Raw genomic sequence first — 25,006 nt, 5'->3', positions numbered from 1 at the left:
AACTTAGTTGTTACTTTTCTGACCATCCTTGAAGCCTGTTCAAGTCAATTGGAAGGAGCACTGCTTGGCGATGAGGTGCCTTCGTGGGCAGGAGCAGCAGTACGCAGCACAAGCTTCTTGATTAGAACCTTCTGGGTTCGAGCGCGTGACCACCAAATACGGAGGATGCGGAAAGGTCAGGGAATGACCACCGCATATCCCCGGAGCAATGTGGCCTTAGTTGCTAATGCTCCTAAAAACCAAATAACAAACAAACAAAACAGCTTGGTGCTGATTGTTAGCGACTCTCCCATTCTTTACATCTGCAAATTTTGACATCACTCCCTTTATCTTTTTGTCTTTTTAACATGTTCCAGCTTATCCAGTAACCTCTCATGTGGGACTAAGTCAAGTGCTGTGCTAAATCCAAATGAACTATGTTGAAATTGTTCCCTACATCTAGCTCATGAGAAACTGTGCCAAAATAACTCATCAGAGGTTAGTTAAACATGATTTTCCCATAACAAAACTATTTTGCATCCCCTTCAAAATACTATTTCTATCTAAATGTCCCTGGATAAAACTCTTAATCATTGTCTCTAAGATGTTCGCTACCACTGAAATTAGATTATCTGGTCTGATTTTACTCTTAGAATAGCATTTAAATATTGGCGATACATTGGCACTTCTTCAGTGGCAAATTCCAAAGGAACCTTACCACCAAGTCCAAAGATGCCCTCATAATTAAGCTCAGTGGTTCAATACTCTGTCCGGCCACCTCCCTCGGAATTACTGGGTATGTGCTATCAACTCCAGAAGCCATCAGTGAAGACTGATGGCAAGTACCTATTCAATTCATCAGCTGGGTTATCTAAAGCTGTGCCACACCCAGTGCATAAGGATCTGATATGATTTGTTTTCTTCTGCCTTGTGTTCACATACATGAAAAACTCCTTGTCCCATTCTTTGCTCTTTTAACCTAGTCCCATTCTTTGCTCTTTCTCATACTCAGCCCTGGCCTCCCTTATCTGTAGTATTATTACAGATAAACTTGTACCTTTTATAAGCTTCAGTAGTTATCGATTGATTCAACCACTGCTCATCTCAGTTGCCCAAATTATTCACTATATGATTCCTTTCACCTCAAAGGTGGTACTTGTCCATATATCCAGTCCAATATTCCCTGTCAGATAATTCGTAATTTGGAATCTTCATGGCGAGATCCAATCTTCTTTACATTTCAAAGGTACAGCTCTAAAACGGTGTTTGCAGGCTGGCTGCTAGTTTGTACACCGGACCGAACCCATTGGTAACTCTTTAGGAGGCTTCTGGATCAGCTAGTGTATAATCTTGCTACCTTTACTCTACTCTGCCAGACGGTGACTGGAGGAAGACAGAATAGTGTGTATGTGGGGGGCCATTGTCAAGGCTACGTTATCTGGGTACATTCTTACCATGTGTACGCCATATTCAAAAATTTCATTACTTCATAAAGCCTGTTCCCCCCCCCCCCCCACTTTTTCTTACTATTGAATACACTATGAATTCTCAAACTAATAGAATAGAGTAAGCTTATCTGCGAAAAGATCTAAACCTCCCAAACACGTCCCAGTTCATTTCACAAATATACATGGTATCAATTCTAATCTCAATGATGTCCATTTTCACTTGCAGTCTGTCAAACCCCATGTACTTTTTCCTGACAGAATCTCAGTTATTGGTTAATTCAACTACTGCTCATATCAATTGCCCAAATTATTCACTGTATGATTCCTTTCACCTCAAAGGTGGTACTTGTGCATATATCCAGTCCAATATTCCCTGTCAGAGAATTGGTAATTTGGAATCTCCTCTCTTCGATCTTCTCTGGCTTAAAATCTCTCTACCTCATTGGGTCAAATTCATCTGTTGTCTCTACCATTCTCCCAACTCCACTAATCACTTGGAGCTCTTTTGACTTCCTATCTTTGCAACTTGACTTTCTCCAGTCCAACTTTCCTAACAGTGAGGTAATTTTCCTTGGTGATTTTAATGTTCACAACTCCAGCTAGCTTCCATTTTCTGGTCAAACTGACTTAGCTGGTCAAGATACTGGGGCTTTTGCAATTTCTAATGACTTTGCACAGATTGTTCATTTACCTACAAGAATACTGGACAATCCTAACCATACAGCCAACACGCTTGATCTTTTTCTCACAAACAACCCTTCTAAGTACATGGTCGAAGTGAGTGTTCCTTTAGGCACCTCATTGGAGAAGAGACAATCACCTTGGTGATTTTCTCTTCTCCAATGGAGCCTTTATCTCATGGCTATATCCAACCTTGTGTTCTTTGGCCTTACAAGAATGCAAAGTGGGATGACCTACGAGATTTCTTTTCTTCTTTTCCTTGGTCAGATTACTGTTTCAAAACTTCTGATGTCAACGTTTGCTCAGATCATGTTAGTGAAATTATTCTTGTAGGAATGGAATCCTTTGTTCCACACTCCATTTTAAAATCTCATCCTTTATCTAAACCATGGTTTTCAATAAATATGCTAAGGGTGTTCAAGAGAAGAATGTTGCACATTGTAACTGGCTTGCTTCCAGTTCTTCAGTTTCATTTCCTATCTACACCAAAGCTCGAAAAAATTGTAAAGCAGTTATTAATCAGTCTAAACTAGATTTTGAACAGGCTAAGAGCAGAAAACTTGCTTCTTACTCTAATGGTAGCCGAGCATTCTGGTCTCTCGCCAAAGCTATTGGTCACAACTTTTGCCCATCTCTGCTCCCACTGCTGTTAAAACCAGTTGGTTCTATTGTCACTTCAGCCAAGGATAAAGTTGACCTGCTAGCATTACATTTTTCTTCCTACTCATATATTAATGATCTTGGTAAAATATCTCCCACCATTCCTAAAATGCTCCATTTAATGCCTCCTGTGGTCTTCCGTCAAAAGGATGTCAGAAGGATTTTGATGAATCTTGATACTAAGAAAGCTCCAGGTTCTGATAGTATTTCTCTACTTGTTCTCAAAACCTGTGCTCCTGAACTTACTCCTGTTCTTTGCCGCCTTTTTTTTTTTCACTTTCTTATTCCAAAGGTGTTTTTCCTTCTGTTTGGAAATTTGCTTATATCCAGCCAGTTCCTAAAAAGGGTGCTAATCCCTCCCATCAAATTATCGCCCCATTGCAATTACTTCTACTCTTTTTAAAGTAATGGAGAAATCAATTAACCACCAACTGTTAAACTACCTAGAAACCTTCCATCTGATCAACGATTGCCAGTATGGATTCCGTCAGTGTCGATCCACTGGTGATATTCTGGCTTATGTTACCCATTTATGGACAAATACAATGGAAAAGTTTGGTGAAACATAAGCAGTTACTCTTGACATCTCAAAGGCTTTCGATTGTGTTTGGTATTCTAAACAAGCTTCCATCTTATGGTTTGCCAACTGTTTTTTGTAATTGGTTATCCAGTTTTCTCTCTGATCGCTCACTGAGGGTGATGGTAGATGGCTCTCTGTCTTCTAACTTCTCCACTAATGCTGGTATCCCCAGAGTTCAATTCTTTTCCCCACTCTTTTCTTCTTATATACAAAGGGTACTAGGAAAGTTTTGCAATACAGCTTTGTTTATTTAATTTTTTCGAAGTAATTTCCTCTACATTCAATACACCTCTCCATCCTCCGAAACCAATCTTTAAACCAGTTCTGCCAAGTTTCACTAGGGAGTAAAGCACACTCGTTGTCCCAAGCCCGTAGAAGGTCCTCATCACTGGAAAACCCCCTCCATTTTAGCTTCATTTTCACATGCGGGAACAGTGCAAAGTCGCAGGGAGCAAGGTCTGGGCTGTAGGGAGGGTGCTCGAGAAGTTTCAGTCCTGTCGTGGTCAAATATTCGGTGCAGGCTTTGGCGCGGTGAACTGGAGCATTATCGTGATGGAGGTACCAGGTGTCCATTCTTGACTTTGGCCGCAGGTTCTTCATAGATCCAATGACTTTAGGCAGGCATTGTTCAGTATACCACTTAGCCGTGACTATCTTCTGCGTTTCCAAAACGACACGTTCCACAATTCCACTCGATTTGAAAAATACAGCTATCATTTTCTTCTTTACAGATCGGGATTTTCTGACAATTACGGGTGTGTCGTCATCATCAAAGACCCAAACTTTGTTTTGAGCCTTGGTCGGCAGATCGTAATAGTACAGCCAAGTGTCGTCACCTGTCACGATGTTGTTCACATACCGAGATTGTCCCTTATCAAACTTTTTTAACATCTCCCGGCACCAAGTCACACGTCGTGTCATCTGCTCTTCAGTCAGTTGATGCGGCACCCAGAGAGAACAAAGTTTCTTCACGTGCAAATGATCTTGCAGAATCGAACGAATTGCTGGTGCATTTAGGCCCAAAGTATCCTCTATCTGTTGGTAGGTCACTCACCTGTTTTCGTCAAGCAATTTCCTCACAGCAGTAACGTTTTCCTCCGTAACTGACGTTCGTGGCCTTCCCGGCCTCTCAGAATCCTCCAGAGTGAAATTTCCCCTTTGGAATTCTCTATACCACCTGAATATCGTTGTACGATGTGGACAATCATCATCTAGTGCAAGAGTCATTTCTTCTAAGCACTGGTCTATGGTTAAACCACGCACGAAATTATACTGCAAAACTGTCCTTATCTCATTTCATGACCACGATGTCATCGCAAGCACTTTACACTCTCACTACTAATGAATAACTGAGCCCATCGACTTGGCGCGGCAGCTACTATGCACGTATGAACATGTCTCAACATGCAGCAACAAGCAGCTTCCTGTGATTCATTGTTGCGTAATATTGAAAAACTTTCCTAGTACCCTTTGTATTAATGACCTTCTTCGATTGACCGGAAATCCTGTCCATAGTTTTGCTGATGATAGCACATTGCATTCCACTTTCCAGTTTGAGAAACCTCGCCCTGCTCCATCTGCTTCAATTTCTCAAATATCCGCTACCAATTCCTTAAATGCCGATCTCCAGGTAATTCTCCACTGGGGTAAAGACAGCTTAGTTGATTTCAATCCTTCTAAACTCAGTCCTGTCTTATATCTCGCAAAAAGGATTTTTCAGCTCCTATGCTTATATTTGGTGACACTCTGATTTCTAGGCAAGTTGATATATCTTTTGGGGATTACCCTGACTTCTAGTCTCTCTTTGCCCAAGCACATTACAAATATTGCTTCCTCTGCATCTAAAAAACTTGGTTTTCTCTTTTTCTCTCAGCTTTAATTTTTTTCCAAACAGCTGTTTGCTCTGTGGAAATCGCAAATCCATCCTTCCATGGAATATTGTTCCCACATCTGGGGCGGTGCCCCCAAAACCTCTCTCAGGCTTATAGATTCCATTCAGAAGAGGGCAATTGGTTAATTAATGACTCATCTCTAACAGAGTCTCTCCACTCTCTGTCTTATAGACATTCTCTTTCTGCTGTATGTCTTTTCTACAGATACTTCCATGGGCACTGTTCTGAATTGGTTTCTATAATTCCTGCTCTCTTTCAAAACAGTCTGAACATGTGCCGATTTATCTTTTACTGCAACATCCATTTACTGTCCAACTTCAAATTCGCAGAAAAAACTTTCATCTTCCTCGTTTATTCATTCAACTGCCGTTTTCTGGAACCAGCTTCCTTCATGGCACCTCCGTAGCCAGGTGGGAAGCAGCAGCAGTGCGTAGCACACACTTCTTGATTAGACCAGGGTTCGAGCCCGTCACCACCAAATACGAAGGATGCGGAAAGGTCAGGGAATGACCACCGCATATTCCAGGAGCAATATGGCCTTAGTTGCTAATGCTCCTAAAAACCAATTAACAAACAAACCTTCCTTCATACGTATATCCTGAAAATTACAGTCTACAGAAGTTCAATTCTAACGTCAACAACTATCTTCTTTCGTCTTCTCAACTTACAACCCATGTATGGTGGTACTGAGTACTATAGGTTATAAAACTTCTCGTGTTTGTGGTTTTCATAAAAAAAAAAAAAAAAAAAATCTGTTGTTGTGGAAGTGGATGGTTTGACAAATTCTTGGTGGATAAGGAATTGTGAAGTTTGTGTGTGTTTTTGGCTGATGCCATATAAGCTTGCTTTCTCGCATAATGTGGCACTACTAGTATATTTGAAATGCCTGCAGTTTCCTAAATGTTATATTGAGACTGGAGGAGACTCAGGAGTGCAAACACTTGAAGTGTCTTGTTAGCTAAATAGGTGATTTTGAGCTCCTCTTTATGTTCTGAGGTAGACAAGATACTACTTGTTACAAGGTTGGTGGTTGTGGAACAATTTGTTTGTGCATAATGGATTGAAATGGCTTATCTAAGAGCACGTGGTTGGTCAGTATGGGAAGCAGATTTAAGCAGGTTTTCTCCAAGTTTAACGAGGCTTGTTACATTATAAATTAGTCAAAAATGTTTAGTCTCTATTGGGTTTGGCAGCTTTGCAAGTAGTCTGATTAAAAAAAATAGCTGTTGCATTCAGATTGGAGGACCCAGTTTTCTCAAGATGGCATTAGATCACCGGGGGGTTGTAGTACATAAGCATAAACTGTAGAACAGGTTCTTGGCCTAGATAAACTGTTAAAAACTATTAACAATTAACAGTTTATCTCCATATATGCTCATCAACAAACTAGAAGAAATAGTTGAGTGCATGACCATCCAGTATATCCACCAAATTAGCGAACAGATTAAGAGCATAGCTAAAAAATTATACAGCCCGTACACCAGATTCATTAAAACTAGCACCATTAAAAATATTATTAAAACCCTCTCCCCTGCTTTGCCACTGACAAAAGCTCCATAGATCTCCTGCTGTACAATCTAAAAAGGAAAAAGATTGGAAAAAAATCTTGTTTGACAAATTGGTAGCTCATTTAAAAGAATAAAAGAACACAAGTCAGACATAGCCCAAGGCCAAATAACCAAATTGGATTTTGTACTCCCCACTTGGAGCGAGGATCATCAGTGGGATTTTAAAAATGCCTCTCTGTTCTAACCACTGATATGCCACAAATGCAGGCTTTACAATGAAGCCTTTGTTATTGGTATGATCAACAATATTAATCAAAATAAAGGCATGCAAATAGATAATACACATTCATATTATTAAGAGAAGAGTAGAGTATTAGATTACATAAAAATAAAGAATAAAATTAACAGTAATGTTTTAAAATAGCCAAATAGCTATAAGTCCAATAAAGAATCTCACAACACTCCTTCACATAACCGAATATTTAAAATAACGGTATTGCTTTCTTGCATCATTTTCCACTACTAATGCAAATAACCTTTGACCCTCCCAGACAATTAAAATTAAGATACCAGGCAGTTGACTAATTCCTAATTTTACTGTAGACCCAAGCTTAATTGATAGAATAGTATCTCTAATATCATGCAATTTCTCTATAAATCAGATTAATAACATCTAATTGCCTATCCCCTATCTGAATATCATATAACCTTTCCCTCAGGGTAAACCTAACCTTTGATTGGCCCTAGAAGACCTTATCCTTCAATGTAGTTTTTAAAATCACTAAAGTTATCTTAGTTCAAGGTTACACATATTAAAAGAGCTAATTTGTTAACCAATGACTTGCCATGTAAGGCTGATGGCATAATAAAGACAGTATTTCAGGCATGTGAGTATTAACTTTTTTATTAATCGATTGCTGTTTAATTGACTTTCCTTCCAAAGTGCAATTGTTATTTAGTTATATTAAAATTAATGTGGAATTTACTTAATGGTTAATTGTTAATTAGCTCATAATGATCCCCATCACAATTGCCTGTTCTGCTGTCTTTGCAGTCAATAAGTGGTACAGGAAGTACCACAAAATTCCTGAGAATATTAAAGACAGATTACACTTTATGCTGGTTGAAGTGCATGTTTTCTTAATGTCTATTTCTTGATTTAACTGTGCACAGTACTCTAAAAGAACAACAGAAAAACAGTCACTGAATTAAATTTTTACAAATCCATGAAAAATGGATTACTAAATTTACTGCTAAATGTAGGGGCTACCTCATGTTGACTGTTCATACTAAATTCCATTACTTCTCCAACATGAATTCCACAACTTGAGTATATGATTTTTAAAACATGCACAAATTCCATAAATTCCACAGCCTGAGCATGATTTACAACATACACAAGTTGTAAATCATGTGCATTATTTCTCAATAATGCACATGATTTTAGTATTTTAATAAATTCTTCATTTTTCCTCTCCTTTAATTTCTTTCCAAAGTCCATATAAAATCCTGAGTGAAATTTCACATTATTAGAAACTCTGATTGCAGAAATGTTATAAAAATTCCAAAATAAATTGGAATTGAAACATTAGATAACATTTTAGGAAGTTAATGAAATATATTTGTGAATTCTGTAGGCAATTTTTTTTGAGAGCTGCTATATTTTGCTTCATTCCGTGGCTTGTAAGTGTTATTACATCATAGCATATTTAGTTCAATTCAAATATGATGAATTCCTTCCATTTTCACACAAAAGAAACTTATTAATCATGTATTAGACATGTCCGGGCATTTCTCTCTGAACCCATGAAAAAAGTATAAGAATAATTTGTGTTTGAACTTTAATGAAATTGTGAACATCTTTGTGTGTACTTGTTCATATGTCTTCTAGGTAATCTAATATATATTTATTGGGTGGGTAATCAGAATTGCAAACTGCTTTTTATTTCCAAAGAATAATGGAAAGAAGACAAGTTTTTTTTTTTTTTTTTCCTTATGTAATTTGCATTATAGTGTATCAGTACTTGTTAGTGTATTCATTTCTTTATAAATCATAATTCATTAAAAAATATGTGAAAATCTTTCAACAGCTATGAAAAATATACCAACTGATTCATTTTTGCTCTCCTTAAATTGTTAGGTATTTGGTAACAGTCCCGCAACTGATCTGTTAGAAAAATTCAGTGACATACTCACATTTTGTCAACTTATCTCAAGATTAATGGTATCAGAAATAAGGAGGAGGGCATCAAATCAGAGTACAGGTAATTAGCATTGTTTATAATGTGGTACGTGTGATATTAAAAAACTTTTGTATTGCAGAACACTGTGCCTATCTCTTAAAATGTCTCTCACACTGTGCCTGTCTCTTAAAATGTCTCTCATACAGACCAATCTGTAGTAACTAACTTCACGCTTAGAACTGCCTTTATGGAATGGAAATACATTCCATAAAGGCAGTTCAATTTAATGGCGTCCAATTAATCATAATGATTATTGCTCTCTCCCTCAGATTTAGTTGATATACCATCAATGCCAAGGGCCTTACTTGACTTCAGACTTAAAGGTTTCTCTAACAAACCATCTTCAATTTCACTATCACTAATGTCAGCTTCACTGACACAAGTTCTTCTGTTTGCCTTGATATATCTTTCATTTACCTTCAATTCGTCAGCAGCTGGGTCATCAGCTGGACGAGCAATGACTTTCCCATATCCATTATGTTCTGATTCTTGTTGTCTTTCCTTTGTATTTTAAAAGTAAAGAAGTTTACTTTGGATTTTAGATTAGATTAAGGCTTTGAATGAATTGAGTAAACTAAATACTGATGGCATCCTTCCTCTTACTCAGACAAGTCACGTGAAGGAGGAAAAATTTAAATTGAGGAAGGATGATTGTAGCGTAGATGTGCAGAAATTTTCTTTCAGCCAGCAGATAGAAGTTTTGATTAGAGCAAACTTCTGCCATGGAAGTGCATAGTTTTGAATAAATTTAAGTAGGAACTAGACAGAGTCCGCTGTAGCCTAGTGGTCAGGCGTACGGGTGCATAAGTACAAGTGCCTTGAGTGACCGGGGTTCAAGCCTGTGACTGCTGAATACGGTGCTGTTTCTTGTATTCTGTGTATCTTGTAAACTCCTCTGACAGTTTGGTTGTCCTGGAGCATAAACAGAAAATTTATTTTTATTATTAGAGGGGTGGTTCAGGTGATGTGGGGGGGGTTTGGCTGTTGCTATGTAAGTTTTCTTTCTTGCATCAGTCAGTGGATTTTTGGTATTTAGATAGTTTGACCGTATCCTTCATTAATTAACATACTACATTGTGTTTTACAAAGATATTAAATAGGTTTATTAGCATTCGTTAGCTTCTTATTTTGAATTTACCTAGTGATTTTTGGAAGTTATGGCTCTCCGTGTTGGCGCTAATATTGTTGAACTAGCCACCTTATTGTAATTGATAAGAAATAGCACGTATATATTGCGAACTGCCTATCTCTGTATAATATTAAACTATATAACGTAATACAAAGCAGTTTATTAGGAATCTGTTAGCTTAGCATAGTATTATCAATCAATCAAAAATATTTATTAATCTTATTAAATTCCATTTTTAACTAAACTGTATTTAAACAGAAATCATGACCCAGACTAGAGCTGTGAAGCAAAGATCACAGACTAGTGAGAGTGCTGCGACTCAGGGAAGAAACGAAGGGGACGATTCTCCAGTGCATCACAGTCTAAAAAAATGTGCGAAATGTGAAATGTTTGCTGAACTTTCTAAAACAGGACATGATCTAGCCAAGGAGGATGTCTTTGTAGTAGTAATAGTAATAATAGTGGCATGTGATGCAAGAAAGCAAGCATATGAGCTTACGTAGCATCAGCCAAAAAAAAAAAAAAAAAAAAAAAAGAAATTAGATGCCAACTCAGCATTCTGATGGACTTCTATGAGAGCTTGAGGTGTAGGGTAAATGCCCTCGAAGAAATTAATATAAGGGGCCCATCAAGCTCTCAGCTGCCCAGCTCAATGGCAGAGCTGACTCCTTGGCATCAGGCAACACAGAGGCAATCGCCAAGGCAGAATGCTCTGGTCCCAAAGAAAATAGTTATTGTTGGTGACTCTATGTCAAGGAGATGGAGAATATACTATGCAAGAGGATAGGTGGAACAGGACCAGGGGCAAAAGTTGATGATGTTGTAGAGCAGATATCATCATTTAAGGACACAAAAGGTGATATTGTTGTACACGTAATTAATGACATTAAGAGTACCAGATCTGCAGATTAACTCAACAAGTACAGGTCAATGTTGATAAAAAAAAGTTGCAAGTTAGGGTTGAATGTGAAAGTGTCTGCAATACTGCCCAGACACGATAGGAGGGAGTATATGATGAGAGCCTTGTCGATCAATTTGGCCCTGGAGTGATTGTGCAAGGCTAAAGGGGGGTAGAATTTTTTTTCAGCCTGGTCTGTGCTTATTGACAGGAGAGACTGCTTCTACAGGGATGGGGTACACTTAAATAGAAAGGGTGCAAGAATATTTGCTGGTGCTATCAAGGCAGTGTTAGATGGATCGGAAAACTGCTAGTTTGGTGGGGGAATACACAGACTAAAAGGTTAACAGTGGCTGCAAGCAGAGGCAAAACTGATTCGTTCACTGCTTCTATTAGAATGAGCATCAGCATGGAAAGCAAGGCAATGGAGATTTCCAGGACTGTTGGGAGTCATAGTGGAACAAATAAATACATGGGCTGTGTTAGGTAACTAAGAGTAGAAACAGGTGCATATGTATTTGCATGTACACCAATGCTAGGAGTTGTTACTATTGTTTGGTTTTTAGGAGCATTAGCAACTAAGGCCATATTGTTCTGGGATATGCGGTGGTCATTCCCTGACCTTTCCGCATCCTCTGTATTTGGTGGTGATGGGCTCAAACCCCGGTCTAATCAAGAAACGCATGCTACGCACTGCTGCTTCTTCCCACCTGGCTACGGAGGTGCCATGCTAGGAGTATAGTTATTAAATTTGATTGAGCTTGAAGTGCTAGTCAAGACATCAAAGGCAGATATTGTTGGGATATCAGAGACGTGGTGTAACACAGATTATGCTGTTATTAAGAAACACATAAAATCTAAGGAAGTGCATCCAATTGATGTTGGTGAACAATGCATAAGCAGTGGGAAAGGAAAAATGAGAGTAGGTGTGTGTTATAGGCCTAATGAATCTGATGAGTATAATGAGCAGTTGTGCAGAAAAATAGAGTGATTCAGTAAATCAGAATGTCTTATAATGGGGAATTTTAACTTTCTAGATATTGACTGGAACTTGTAAGTTTGCTCTCGCACACTAGCAAGACTTTTTTGGATTTATTGGATGACTGTTTTCTACAGCAGCATGTTCAAGAGGCAACCAGAAGGAGTAATACTCTTGATCTGATTATCAGTAGTGGTTATTCATGCATTAAGAATTTGCAGATGAAGGAACCACTGGGTGACAGTGATCACAATGTACTGATATGGGAATTATTAAAACATGTAACTATCATCAAGACTAAAGGGAAGTGCTTTTGCTTTCATAAAGGTGACTATAGTGGTCTCAGACATTTGTTAATTTGTTAAGTAAAGAAAGGAAAAATTTTTCAAATTACTTATCAATTTCCACGAACACAAAATTCTTTGACTGCACCTAATTATTGTCAATTTACTAATATATTAATAGGGAATTATTATTTATTTATTATAACAAGGAAGCAGAAACATGAAATAGCCACTGTATTTAAATTTTTATTAAAATCTAGATGGAAATAAGTACATTACAAAAATGCTGACTGCATATTATCATTGGAGGCACATGTTGTTATTTGTTTATCTTATTAAATCAATGAAGACCCACGAAACACATGTTGCAAATTAATTTTTATTAAAATCCGGGAGAAAATAAGTAAAGTATTACAAAAAGTTAGTGTATATTAAGTTGAGGTATGTAGTGAAGTGGACAAAATAAATCTTTATATATATCATTAGTTAATATTAATTTGTAATCAGCTTATAACAAATTATTTACATTAATTAACTGATTAACTAGATATTTAATTTTCACTTTTGTTATCACATTAAATGGAAATTCAAATAATTTAAGAAAGAAATTGAATATGCATGAAATATAATGCATTATATATATTACCTAACTTGTTTCTTTTAGTTAAGTATGTTGTACTAACCTTATGTTTCTGATTTCAGAAGCAGCAAGTTGTGCAATAGCAAAATTTTTAGAAATTGAAAGCACAGAGGAAAGAAGTAATGGATGGATGTTGCTGACCACTGTTAATTTACTTGCTGCAGGAGAGGCTCCCATTGTAGATGTCATGACATCCTCATCTTTACCTTCTACCCTAGTCAAGTGCCTCTACCTTTTCTTTGATTTACCTGAGTTAGAAAATGCTGATGATTTAGAACATGGCTGTGAATTTACCTCAAGGGAAAGACGCATCTTGTTGCAAAAGGTTTTTGTTCAGGTGAGTTACGTTTCATCTGTTTTTGCATTTTATATATATATGTATCTTAATAGTTATTTTTTATTTGTTTTTTTTTTACCCATGGTGACAAGAAACATTATAATCTGTTGTACTTTATATACTATTAGAATATTATACTTTATATTAGATTATATTTGAATCTGTAGTACTGTGTATTTGAATCTGTAGTATAGAGAAGACAGAAGCTACTTGTTTACTTTGGATTTGAATTTTCATAGAATGTAATTCTTGGGAAATATATTGAAGAGAAGTTGTTCTAGAGAACAGAGGTAGAATGGGTAAATGAAGAACAAGAAAAGTTATGTCTGTGAGTTTGGGTAAGTGAATGGATTTGGCTTGCTGCAGTTGAGTTGAGGCGCTTGTTTAGACATGTTTGTTTGGAAGAGAGAGAGGTGGGATTATAGATGCCAATTCAGAAGAACAGTGCCTATGGTAATATCTGTATAAAGGGCATTCAGAATAACTGAATGTCTGTGTGAGAGAGTGGAATGTTCATAAAAGATAGGTTATTAATTAACTTGATTTCCCTCTTTTGGACAGGGTCTAGGAGCTTAAGGGAGGTTTTGAGGGAACCACTCCAGATGTGGGAATAATATTCCATTCTAGGGCAGATTTAAGAATATGTGTGGCAGTGAAGTTCTTGAACTGGTGCAATAAGAAGAATACAAAGTGGTCGTCCAACACCTTGCTGATGGTTCATGGGTTTTCCTCCTCGGACCACTTTCGGTAGGTACTAACCATGGCTAACTGTGAGCACCCCACCAGCCGTGCTGTTTCGGATATGCTCTGAACCAGTTGTTTGGCCTTTGTCAGACTCGCTTAAGTCTGCTGCCTATCCTATCTGAAGAAAAAGCAAGAGTAACACTAATTAACGGAACTCAGCATTGGGTGGTTTTTATATAATGTCCCGATCTGCACACACACCGTAGTTTACCTGCAGTTGCTTCGATATGCATAAGGACTCGGTGGTCATAATGTTTTGGCTCATTGGTGTATAACCTAAAAAAAAAAAAATACTATAGAATGTGAGGGGGGGGAAGTATAAAATAGAATGCAATGCAAGTAGAGTGAGAATGCAGATTATGAATGAAGTAAATGTCTCTCTCCCAACTCCCCACCTGACAACATGCAGCTCTGCTGCCAACGCCATCTGTATCATGTGTACCATCTGTATCATCAGGCAATCTGTATGATGCTCCCTTGCATGGTACCTTTGTTCCCCTTACCGTCGTGGGGGAGGAGGAGACAGGTTCCTGCCACCCCCCTCTTTCTCCTGGTGGGGCTTATGCCCACTGATATTTCCGGGGCCACCTTCCCTATCATCCCCATTCTTCTATCTGCGCCCCCCCCCCCCCGCTTGCAGTATTCTTGCCCAACCATCGTGCTTACTCTTAATCTAAATTAAAAAAAACTTAGCATCTAAATTTAACTCTACCCTAACTTTAAACTCCAATTCAGTCTTAACCTAATGTCCAGCGTTTAATTTAAAAAAAATTTTTTTTTTTTTAAATACAGTCAATTCTGGTTATTTGGGATACATCAGGACTAGTGCATTTTGGCCCAATTAAGCGGCTGCCCCAATTATCCGAAGTGTCACGTAAAAAAATGTAAAAATACGATGGACCCATGCTTTACAATTGATTCACTGTACAATCAAATCACGTTAAGATGGAGTCACCATAGAAAGTACCATACACTATACGATGTGTAGTAAGCGCTGGTCATTGTGATCACATTTGTGAATTGAATTTTAATTTTATCAAACAGCAGTTCTAATTAGTGAAAATAGGAGAAATATTATCTACAAGCTATTAAAGTAAAGATATATTTAGCACAAATTTACCCTATGTTACCTTACCAATTAAAAAAATTAAATAATACGTGAAAATCGGAAGAATATACGTGATAAACGGAAAAATTAATATGAACTGTAATATGTACATACTAACTAGTTGACATTTCTGTTCACTGACATTTGTGGGTGGGGGTTAAAAATTAAAACACTAAAAAGATAAGCAATCAATAACAAAGAACACAGCACACACAAATTGCAAGTAACATGATACGGTGACTGCTAATTGTTTTTATTGTTTTATGGGTGCAACCTCCAGAAATCCGACCGACCCACATGGTTCGGTCGGAGACAATTATAGGGTAATCTCCAGTGCTGCGATCTCTTGCCCCGATTAAATGTCATGTTGTCCCAATTAAGCGAAGTAAACCTGGCTATTTTCTCGATTGGGTTTTGTTTTTTAAGATTTGTCCCAATTAACTGGTGGCACAAATAACCGTAATCCACTGTATATGTATATATAGGCCCTAGCCACTGAAATCTTAGGAAACTAGGTGGCAGGGGCTGCCAGATTACTGTTAAAAATCTACTCTTTTCCTAACCGGTCTCCCCGTGGCAAAATGTGGACAACTTTGGGTCCCACTAGAGGCCCAATGGCTAAATGGTCAGAGATACAATGGTACACAACATTCCCCCCCCCCCTTACATTTTTAAAACTCTGGCCTTCACAGAGTTCTGTCACACATACAAAAAGTACAACGTGGAGATTGGGGGAAACCCCTGGTGTCGACTAGTAACACACCTTACACTGGCAGAAGGATGAATGTTACAGAATGGTGAACGGTAAAGTTGGTACTATTCTGGTAATCTGTGAGGAATGCTGCCCCTCTGTGTTACCAGGCAAGGTGGTAGATGACCCTCATGAACCGATGCAATACAATCACTTTGTTCATTGGAGGCTTGAAGTAGTGGAACCCATGTTTAGTTTCCAGAGCTAAGTTTTGGTCAACTCTTCCCCATCTTTTCCATAATGCAGTATGACTGATGACTTTTGAGGTTATGATGGACATCATGGCGCGATCCAATCTTTCTTACATTTTGAGGGTACAGCTCTAAAACGGTGTTTGCAGCCGGCCGCTAGTTAGTACACCAAACCGAACCTATTGGTAACTCTTTAGGAGGCTTCCAGATCAGCTAATGTATAAAGTTTATAATCTTGCTACCTCTACTCTGCCAGATAGTGACTGGAAGGAGTCCAAGTAGTGTGTATGTGGGGGCATTATCGAGGCCATGTTATGTCAAGGATCTGGGTATATTCTTACCATGTGTACACCGTATCCAAAAATTTCATTTCTTCATACAGCAGCAAGGATGTTAATTTTTTTTTTTTTTTTTCCCGATGTCTATAGACAAATTACGTAAAAAGCCAGGGTGCCACATAAAAGTGTTAACAATTTTTGTTATGTGTGTGGTGACCCCCCCCCATTTTTTCTTGCTATTGAAAACACCATGAATTCTCAAACTAATAGAGTAAGCTTATCTGCAAAAAGATCTAAACCTCCCAAAAATTTTCTTAGTTCATTTCACAAATATATATGTGGTCTCAGTTCTAATCTCAAAGATGTCCATTTCCACTTGTAGTCTGCCAAACCCCATGTACTTTTTCTGACAGAATCTCAGTTATCGGTTGATTCATCTACTGCTCATCTCAGTTGCCCAATTTATTTGCTTTTTGATTCCTTTTGCCTCAAAGGTGGTACTTGTGCATATGTCCATTCTGATATTCCCTGTCAAATACTTAGTAATTTGGAATCTCCTCTTATTGATCTTATCTGGCTTAAAATCTCTCTACTTCATTCTGTCAGATTCATCAGTTGTCTCTACTGTTCTCCCAACTCCACTAATCACTTGGAGCTCTTTTGACTTCCTCTCTTTGCAACTTGACTTTCTCCAGTCCAACTTCCCTAACAGTGAGGTGATTTTTCTTGGTGATTTTAATGTTCACAACTCCAGCTGGTTTCCGCTTTCTGGCCACACCGACCCAGCTGGTCGAGATGCTGAAACGTTTGCACTTACTAATGACCTTGCATAGATTGTTCATTTACCTACAAGAATACCGGATAATCCTAACTATACAGCCAACACGCTTGATCTTTTTCTCATAACAACCCATCTAAGTACACGGTCAAAGTTGAGTGGTCCTTTAGGCACCTCAGATCACAAATTGGTGATTGTCTCTTCTCCAGTGGAGCCTTTATCTCATGGCTATTCCCAACCTCGTGTTGTTTGGCATTACAAGATTGCAAAATGGGATGACCTCCGAGATTTCTTTTCCTTGGTTGGATTACTGTTTCAAAACTTCTGATGTCAATGTTTGAGCAGATCGTGTCAGTGAAATTATTCTTGTAGGAATGGAATCCTTTATCCCACACTTGACTTTAAAATCTAGTCCTCTATCTAAACCTGGTTTTCCAATAAATGTGCTAAGGCTGTTCAAGAGAAGAATGTTGCATAATTGGCTTGTTTCCAATTCTTCAGTATCATTTTCTGCCTAACACCAAAGCTCTCAACAATTGTAAAGCAGTTATTAATCAATACAAACTAGATTTTGAACAGGCTAAGAGAAGAAAACTTGCTTCTTGTCCTAATGGTAGCCAAGCATTCTGGTCTCTTGCCAAAGCTATTGGCCGCAGCTTTTGCCCATCTCGGCTCCCACCTCTCTCAAAATCAGATAGTTCTGTTGTCACTTCAGCCAAGGATAAAGCTGACCTGATAGCATCCCATTTTTCTTCCAACTCATGTATTAATGATCTTGGTAAAACACCTCCCACCATTCCTAACATGCTCCATTCAATGCCTCCTGTGGTCTTCTGTCAAAAGGATGTAAGAAGGATTTTGAAGAATCTTGATGCTAAGAAAGCTCCTCCTGGACCTGATGGTATTTCTCCACTTTTTCTCAAACCTGTGCTCCTGAACTTACTCCTTTTCTTTGCCGCCTTTTTTCACTTTCTTATTCCAAAGGTTGGTTTTGCTTCTGCTTGAAAATTTGCTTATATCCAGGCAGTTCCTAAAAAGAGTGACAAATCCCTCCCATCCAATTATCGTCCCATTGCAATTTCTTCTATTCTTTCTAAAGTAATGGAGAAATCAATTAACCGCCAACTCTTAAACTACATAGAAACCTTCCATCTGATCAACGATTGCCAGTATGGATTCCGTCAGTGTCGATCCACTGGTGATATTCTGGCTTATGTTACCCATTTATGGACAAATACAATGGAAAAGTTTGGTGAAACATAAGCAGTTACTCTTGACATCTCAAAGGCTTTCGATTGTGTTTGGTATTCTAAACAAGCTTCCATCTTATGGTTTGCCAACTGTTTTTTGTAATTGGTTATCCAGTTTTCTCTCTGATCGCTCACTGAGGGTGATGGTAGATGGCTCTCTGTCTTCTAACTTCTCCACTAATGCTGGTGTACCCCAAGGTTCAGTTCCTTCTCCTCTTTTCCTCTTGTATATTAATTACCTTTTTCCATTGACTGGAAATCGTGTCCATTGTTTTACCGATGATAGCACGTTGCATTCCACTTTCCGTTTTGAGAAACCTTGCCCTGCTCAATCAGCTCCAACTTCTCAAATACCCCCTACCAATTCTTAACTACCATTAGGGGAAAAGGGAAGGGTTATTGCTTTCATAAAGGCGACTACGATGGTCCGAGACTGTATTTAAATTCTATACAGTGGGACCAACCTGATATTACCAACAGCAAATTCAAAATGGGAACAATTCAAAGAACTTTGCTTGGAAGCTACTAGGCTTTACATACCAACTGAGAAATATTGTTCAAGGTTTAGACCTAAATGGATGTCAGATGAACTAATGAAACGTATGGCAGAGAAGAAAAATGCATGGGATTCATATAAATTAATGGGTGACATGGAAGCTTATGATAGATATAAGCTGGTCTGTAACCAAGGAGATTAGTCACAAAGGAGATTAGGCAGGCAAAGGCAGATTATGAGAAATCCTTGCTAAAGGATGCAAAGAAAAACAACAAAGAGTTCTTTACCTATGTAAACTCTAGAAGGAAAGGGATGAATCAGATTAGTCCATTGGATATTGATGGTTGAGGATCCTGCTCAGGTGGCTAACAACTAAACGAGTATTTTTCATCTACATTCACACATGAGGAGTTATTCAGGGAGGGGAATGCCAGAGGTGAAGTAAACTCTGACAGTGAGCTAGATGATTTTGTAATAACTGAGAGAAAAGTGGAGGAGAAATTGTTGAGGATAAACATAAAAAAGGCACCCAGGGTGGATGGGATCTATCCAGTTACATTAAAGGATGCAGCAAAGGAAGTAAGAAAACCCTTAACCATAATTATGAGAGCTTCTTTGGACTCGGGGGAAGTACCCATAGACTGGAGTTGTGCAAATGTGACTCCAATTTACAAACGAGGATCAAAGGCTGACACAAGTAATTATAGACATGTGAGTTTAACTTCTGTTCCAGGAAAATTAATGGAGGCAGTGGTTAAAGAAGCACTGCAGGATCATCTAGACAAGGCTTCAATTACAGCTCGGACACAGCATGGTTTTGTTATTGGTCTTGCCTGACCAATTTGATTGGATAATATTATGAAGTCACAAAAAATCAGAATGCAGGAAATATCTTAGAAAGACTTTTGATATTGTTGCACATGGAAGACTGCTGCACAAATTGGAGCAGTGTGGCATTGGGGGCAAATTGCTGCTATGGATAAAGGGATGGTTGAGAGGGAGAAGACAGAGAGTGATAATCAATGGACACTGCTCATCGTGGACTAATGTTATTAGTGGAGTCCCTCAGGGTCCATTGTTGTTTTCTGTATTTATAAATGATATTGATGATGGTATATCAAGCTTAATGTCCAAGTTTGCAGACGATATAAAGGTTGGCAGGGTTGTTAAGGACACTACTGACGCTGAGCAATGCCTGTCTGCATTGTTCAGAAAACTTTATATCTGACTGCACAATTACTCCCAGGATTTTTTTTTCATTTTCTACCACCTTAAGTGTAGTACCACAGTTGGTACCATTCTCTGGGGTTACTTCTACCCATATGCAGTACTTTGCATTTGTCAAGGTTAAACTTCAGTTGCCATTTCTCAGCCCATCTGCCCAAATTTTCTAGATTCTGTTGCAGTAGCACACTGCCATTACTGTCATTAACAACCCTGCCAACCTTTGTATCATCTGCAAACTTCGACACTAAGCCTGATATACCTTCATCAATGTCATTGATAAATATACAAAACAACAGTGGACCCAACACCGAACCTTGTAGGAATCCATTAATAACATCATTCCCCGAAGAGCAGCACTCATTGATCACTACCCTCTGTCTTCTCCCACTCAACCATTCTTTTATTCATTGTGGCAATTTACCCTTAATACCATTCTGCTCCAATTTGTACAGTAGCCTTCCATCTGCAATAGTGTCAAAAGCTTTCCTTGAATCCAAGTAAATGATATCAAAAATTATTTTTTGCATCCAATTCCTTTATAACCACATCATCATAACCAATCAAATTTGTGAGACAAGACTTTCCCTTAACAAACCCATGCTGTGTCTGAATTATTGCTGCAGGCTTGTCTAGATGAGCCTGCAATGCATATTTAACCAGCGACTCCATTATTTTACTCAGAACAGAAGTTAAAGTAACTGGCCTCATGTCACCCTTCGATCCCCCTTTATGAATTGGGCATACATTTGCACATCTCCAGTCCATGGGGACCTCCCCTGAGTCCAAGGATGCTCTCATAATTATGGCTAAGGGTTTGCTTACTTCGTTTTCTGCCTTCTTTAATATAACTGGATAGATCCCATCCACCCCAGGTGCCTTTCTTATGTTTAACTTCAACAATTTCTCCTCCACTTTTTTCTCAGTTATTACAAAATCATTAAGCACCCTGCTACAATTTGATAAACTTCTGGCATTTTCAAACCTTAATAACTCCTCATGTGTGAATGTAGATGCAAAATACTCATTCAGTTTGTTTGCTATCTGAGCAGGATTATCAACAGTTGAACCATCGATATCAAGTGGACCAATCTGATTCATCCCCTTCCTTTTAGAGTTTATGTAAGTAAGGAAATCCTTGCTGTTTTTCTTAGCATCGTTTGCCAAAGATTTCTCGTAATCTGCCTTCGCCTGCCTAACCTCCTATGTGACTTGATTTTTCAGACTAGCTTATATCTGCCATAGGCTTCTGTGTCACCTGATAATTTATATGCATCCCATGCATTTTTCTTCTCTGCCATGAGTCTCATTAGTTCATTTTAAAATCATTTAGGCCTAAACCTTGAACAATATTTAATAGAAATGAAACTTTTAGAACTTCCACGATTAATTCCTTGAATACTTCCCACTTAGAATTTGCTGTTGGTAACATCATCAGCTGATCCCACTGTACAGAATTTAAAAACTGTCTGAGACCACTGTACTCACATTTATGGAAGCAAAAACCCTTTCCTTTACCCCTGATGGTAATTATATCTTTTAGTAAATCCCACATCAATACACTGTGATCACTGCCACCTAGTGGTCCCTTTATCTGCAAATTCTTGATACACGAATGATCACTGCTGATAACCAGATCAAGAATATTACTCTCTCTGGTTGCCTCTCGAACATGCTGCTGCAGAAAACAGTCATCTAATAAATCCACAAAAGTCTTACTAGTGTGTGAGTGACCGAACCACAAGTTCCAATCAATATCTGGGAAGTTAAAATCCCCCATTATAAGACATTCTGATTTACTAGCTTACTCTATTTCTCTGTACAATTGTTCATTGTACTCATTCGAGTCATTAGGCCTATAACACACTCCTACTCTTATTTTTGCTTTCGCAGTGCTTATGTCACACCAAACTGACTCAACAGTGCACTGTTCATCTATATCAACTGGATGCACTTCTTTTGATTTTGTTTTTCTTAATTAACAGCATAACACCTCCTCCCTTTCTATCCTTTCTGTACACATTGTACTCCCCAAATTTCAATTCTGCATTCCTAATATCTGTGTTCTGTTTGACAAATTTCAATTCTGTATTCCTAATATCTCTATTCTGTTTGTGTGACACCACAATATCCGAACAATATCCGCCTTTGATGTCTTGACCAACACTTCAAATTCATCAAATTTATTTACTATACTTTTAGCATTGGTATACATGCAAGTCTAAGTGCACCTATTCTTATTCTTAGTTACCCTAACACATTCCATATACTCACCTGTTTCATGATGACTTCCATCAGTCCCTGAAATCCCCAGCATTCCTCGCTCCAGGCTGCTGCTTATTCTAATAGAAGTATTGCAAGAATCGCCTTCACTTCTGCCTGCAGCTACTTTTAATTGTTTAATCCCCACAAGCTAGCAGTTTTCCGACCCACCTAACACTGCCTCGATAGCATCAGCAAATATTCTTGCACCCTTTCTTATTAAGTGTATCCCATCCCTGTAGAAGCAGTCTGTCCTGTTAACAAGCACAGACCACGCTGAAAAAAATTCTACCCCTTGAGCCTTGCACATTCCCTCCAGGGCCGAATTGATTGACAAGGCCCTCATCATTTACTCCCTCCTATCGTGTCTAGGCAGAATTGCAGACACTTTCAAATTTAACCTGAACTCAAGACTTTTTTGCAACATTGACCTGTACTTGTTAAGTAAATCTGGAAATCTCCTACTCTTAATGTCATTGGTGCCAACGTGTACAACAATATCACCTTCGTGCCCTTAAAAGATGATATATGCTTTACAATGTCATCTACTTTTGTCCCTAACAGACACCCTGGTCGTATTCCATCTATCCTTTTTACACAATATATTCCCCGTCTCCCTGACAATAGAGTCACCAACAATAACTAACTCCTGTGGGACCAGTGCATTCTGCCATGGAGATTTCCACTGTGTTGCCTGATGCCCAGGAGTGAGCTCTGGCATTAAGTTGGGCAGCTTGAGAGCTTGACAGGTTCCTCATATTAATTTCTTCGAGGGCATCTACCCTACACTCAAGTTCTAATAGACGCCCATTAGAACGCTCAGTTGACACCTAATTTCTAGACACTGTCTGCACCTGGCACACACACACAAAGACATTCCAGAGAGTTCGGCAAACATTTCACAAGTTGCACATTTTTTTTAGGCTGTGATTCGTTGGAGAATTGCTCCCCTCAGTTCTCCCCCGAGTGACAGCACTCCTGCCACTTTATGCCCATTGCTTTGCTGCTCTAGTCTCAGGTATGATATTTTAAATTAATAAGATCAATAAATTTAATAAATTAATTATCTGTACTACACTCTCTAATAGAATCCTAAACGCTGTGATGTGTATTATGCTATATAATTTTCCGTTAGATCTACCTACTTACCACAATTAAAAAATTTGAATTCCCTACCACTATACAAAAACAATGGCTGCAAGATTTGAATGAAACAACGATTTTACGTATATTAAGTAGTAATGTACAAAAACTCTTATCTAATTTAAAAATAAAAATAATCAGCGTAACTAGAACTATAAGACTATGTATAAAGTACAATATAAAATAACAATTATGTAAATAAAATGGCAAACATATTGCTTCGTCGGAGCATGTAATTCACAGCTGTAATTTTTAAAGAGAGTTAGTGCCTTCTTTTGGTATGGTATGGTATGTATGGTACTACAGCGAAATTCCCTTCTAGCCAAATGATATGGGGGTGCATTTCGTATTGCAGAGTAGGTCACTTGCAGTTTATAAAATGTTCCATAAATGTTAATGGATACCTGGCTATATTGGAAGGCAAATTGCTGTCAACCATTAGAGACTATTTCAACCTGCCGAGCAACTGCATCTTTCAGGACAACTCTGCTCCTTGTCATTGGGCGAAAAGTGTAAGTAGGCACTTCCGTAGTTACTTTATCTTCATTTCTGTATTAGAGGTTCGACAGTAATGTGTTTACAATTGGAAGAACATTCCATTACAACTCTTAGCTGGCCGGGAAATAGCCCAGACCTGAATCCTATAGAGAACTGTTGGCGTTTTATGAATCTGTAGTTGCCAGAAAGAAAGCAAAGACCCTTCATCAATTTCAGGAAGCTATAATTCATGTTTGGAACCATGAACTATCAGTTGATTATCTTCAGAAATTGATATTGTCAATGCCTCGACGGTGTGCTGCTGTCATCAGGGCCGAAGGCAGTTCAACTAAATATTAGTTTGCAACTGGTGAACTTTTCATTTCGTTTTCCATTTAAAATGATAAACTGAAGCAAATTGAGGGCTTCTGATAACATTTCAGCCATAATCATAATTTTACCAAAACTGTTGTATAAAGGTTGCAAATGCTCATTTTGGAATATTTTGAGAGCATCTGTGAAATATATTACTTAGCTCTTCCTTAACTATTAATAAATATCTTTTGTTTATAATTTCTATTTGTGATGCTAGTCATTAATGTAACATACCATCACAAAAAAGGCTTAGAAATGTGAAATTCCTAGGTGATGCACTAGGAATGTTAATTTTTCTTTGAACACCAATGTAGATATATCTTGACATATTAATTTTTAAAATATTTAGGTTGAAGAAATTAGATACATGTAGGTAGGTAAGTAAAATGTTTATTCATTGTTAGGTCAACATCAAACAATCAACATAACATAGCCTTCTATTATTTTTTAATATAAATATGTGATAAATCGGGACAAATGCCATCCTGCCTAGGGTTCTTTCGGGATGTCCTGTGATTTTAAGGGAGGTGGCAAGTGAGTGCATTGAACCATTGAAGCTAATTAAGAAAGCATCACTGGACTTGGGAATGATTCTATTCGATTGAAAAAGTCCCAATGTATCTCCAATATATAAGGGCGGTTCTAAGAGTGAAATGGGAAATTACTGGCTG

The 25,006-nt window shown here is 38.1% G+C and overlaps 1 protein-coding gene across 3 annotated transcripts in view; it reads left to right on the top strand.

The window, feature by feature from the left end:
* bchs (WD repeat and FYVE domain containing 3 bchs) overlaps positions 1 to 25,006 on the top strand; it is a 1,877,108-nt gene that overhangs the window by 86,623 nt on the left and 1,765,479 nt on the right. For all 3 annotated transcript variants that reach the window (XM_090389621.1, XM_090389619.1, XM_090389620.1), the window contains exons 4-5: positions 8,889 to 9,012; positions 12,984 to 13,258. In XM_090389621.1, coding sequence (XP_090245747.1) covers positions 8,889 to 9,012; positions 12,984 to 13,258 — 399 coding nt within the window. The remainder of the gene's footprint in view (positions 1 to 8,888; positions 9,013 to 12,983; positions 13,259 to 25,006) is intronic.

This window comes from Mastigoproctus giganteus, chromosome 2 (genome assembly GCF_048544385.1).
Source record: "Mastigoproctus giganteus isolate SK-2022 chromosome 2, ASM4854438v1, whole genome shotgun sequence".
NCBI lineage: Eukaryota > Metazoa > Arthropoda > Arachnida > Uropygi > Thelyphonidae > Mastigoproctus > Mastigoproctus giganteus.
The sequence above is the reverse complement of the archived record's forward strand: the minus strand, read 5'-3'. Positions and strand labels throughout refer to the sequence as shown.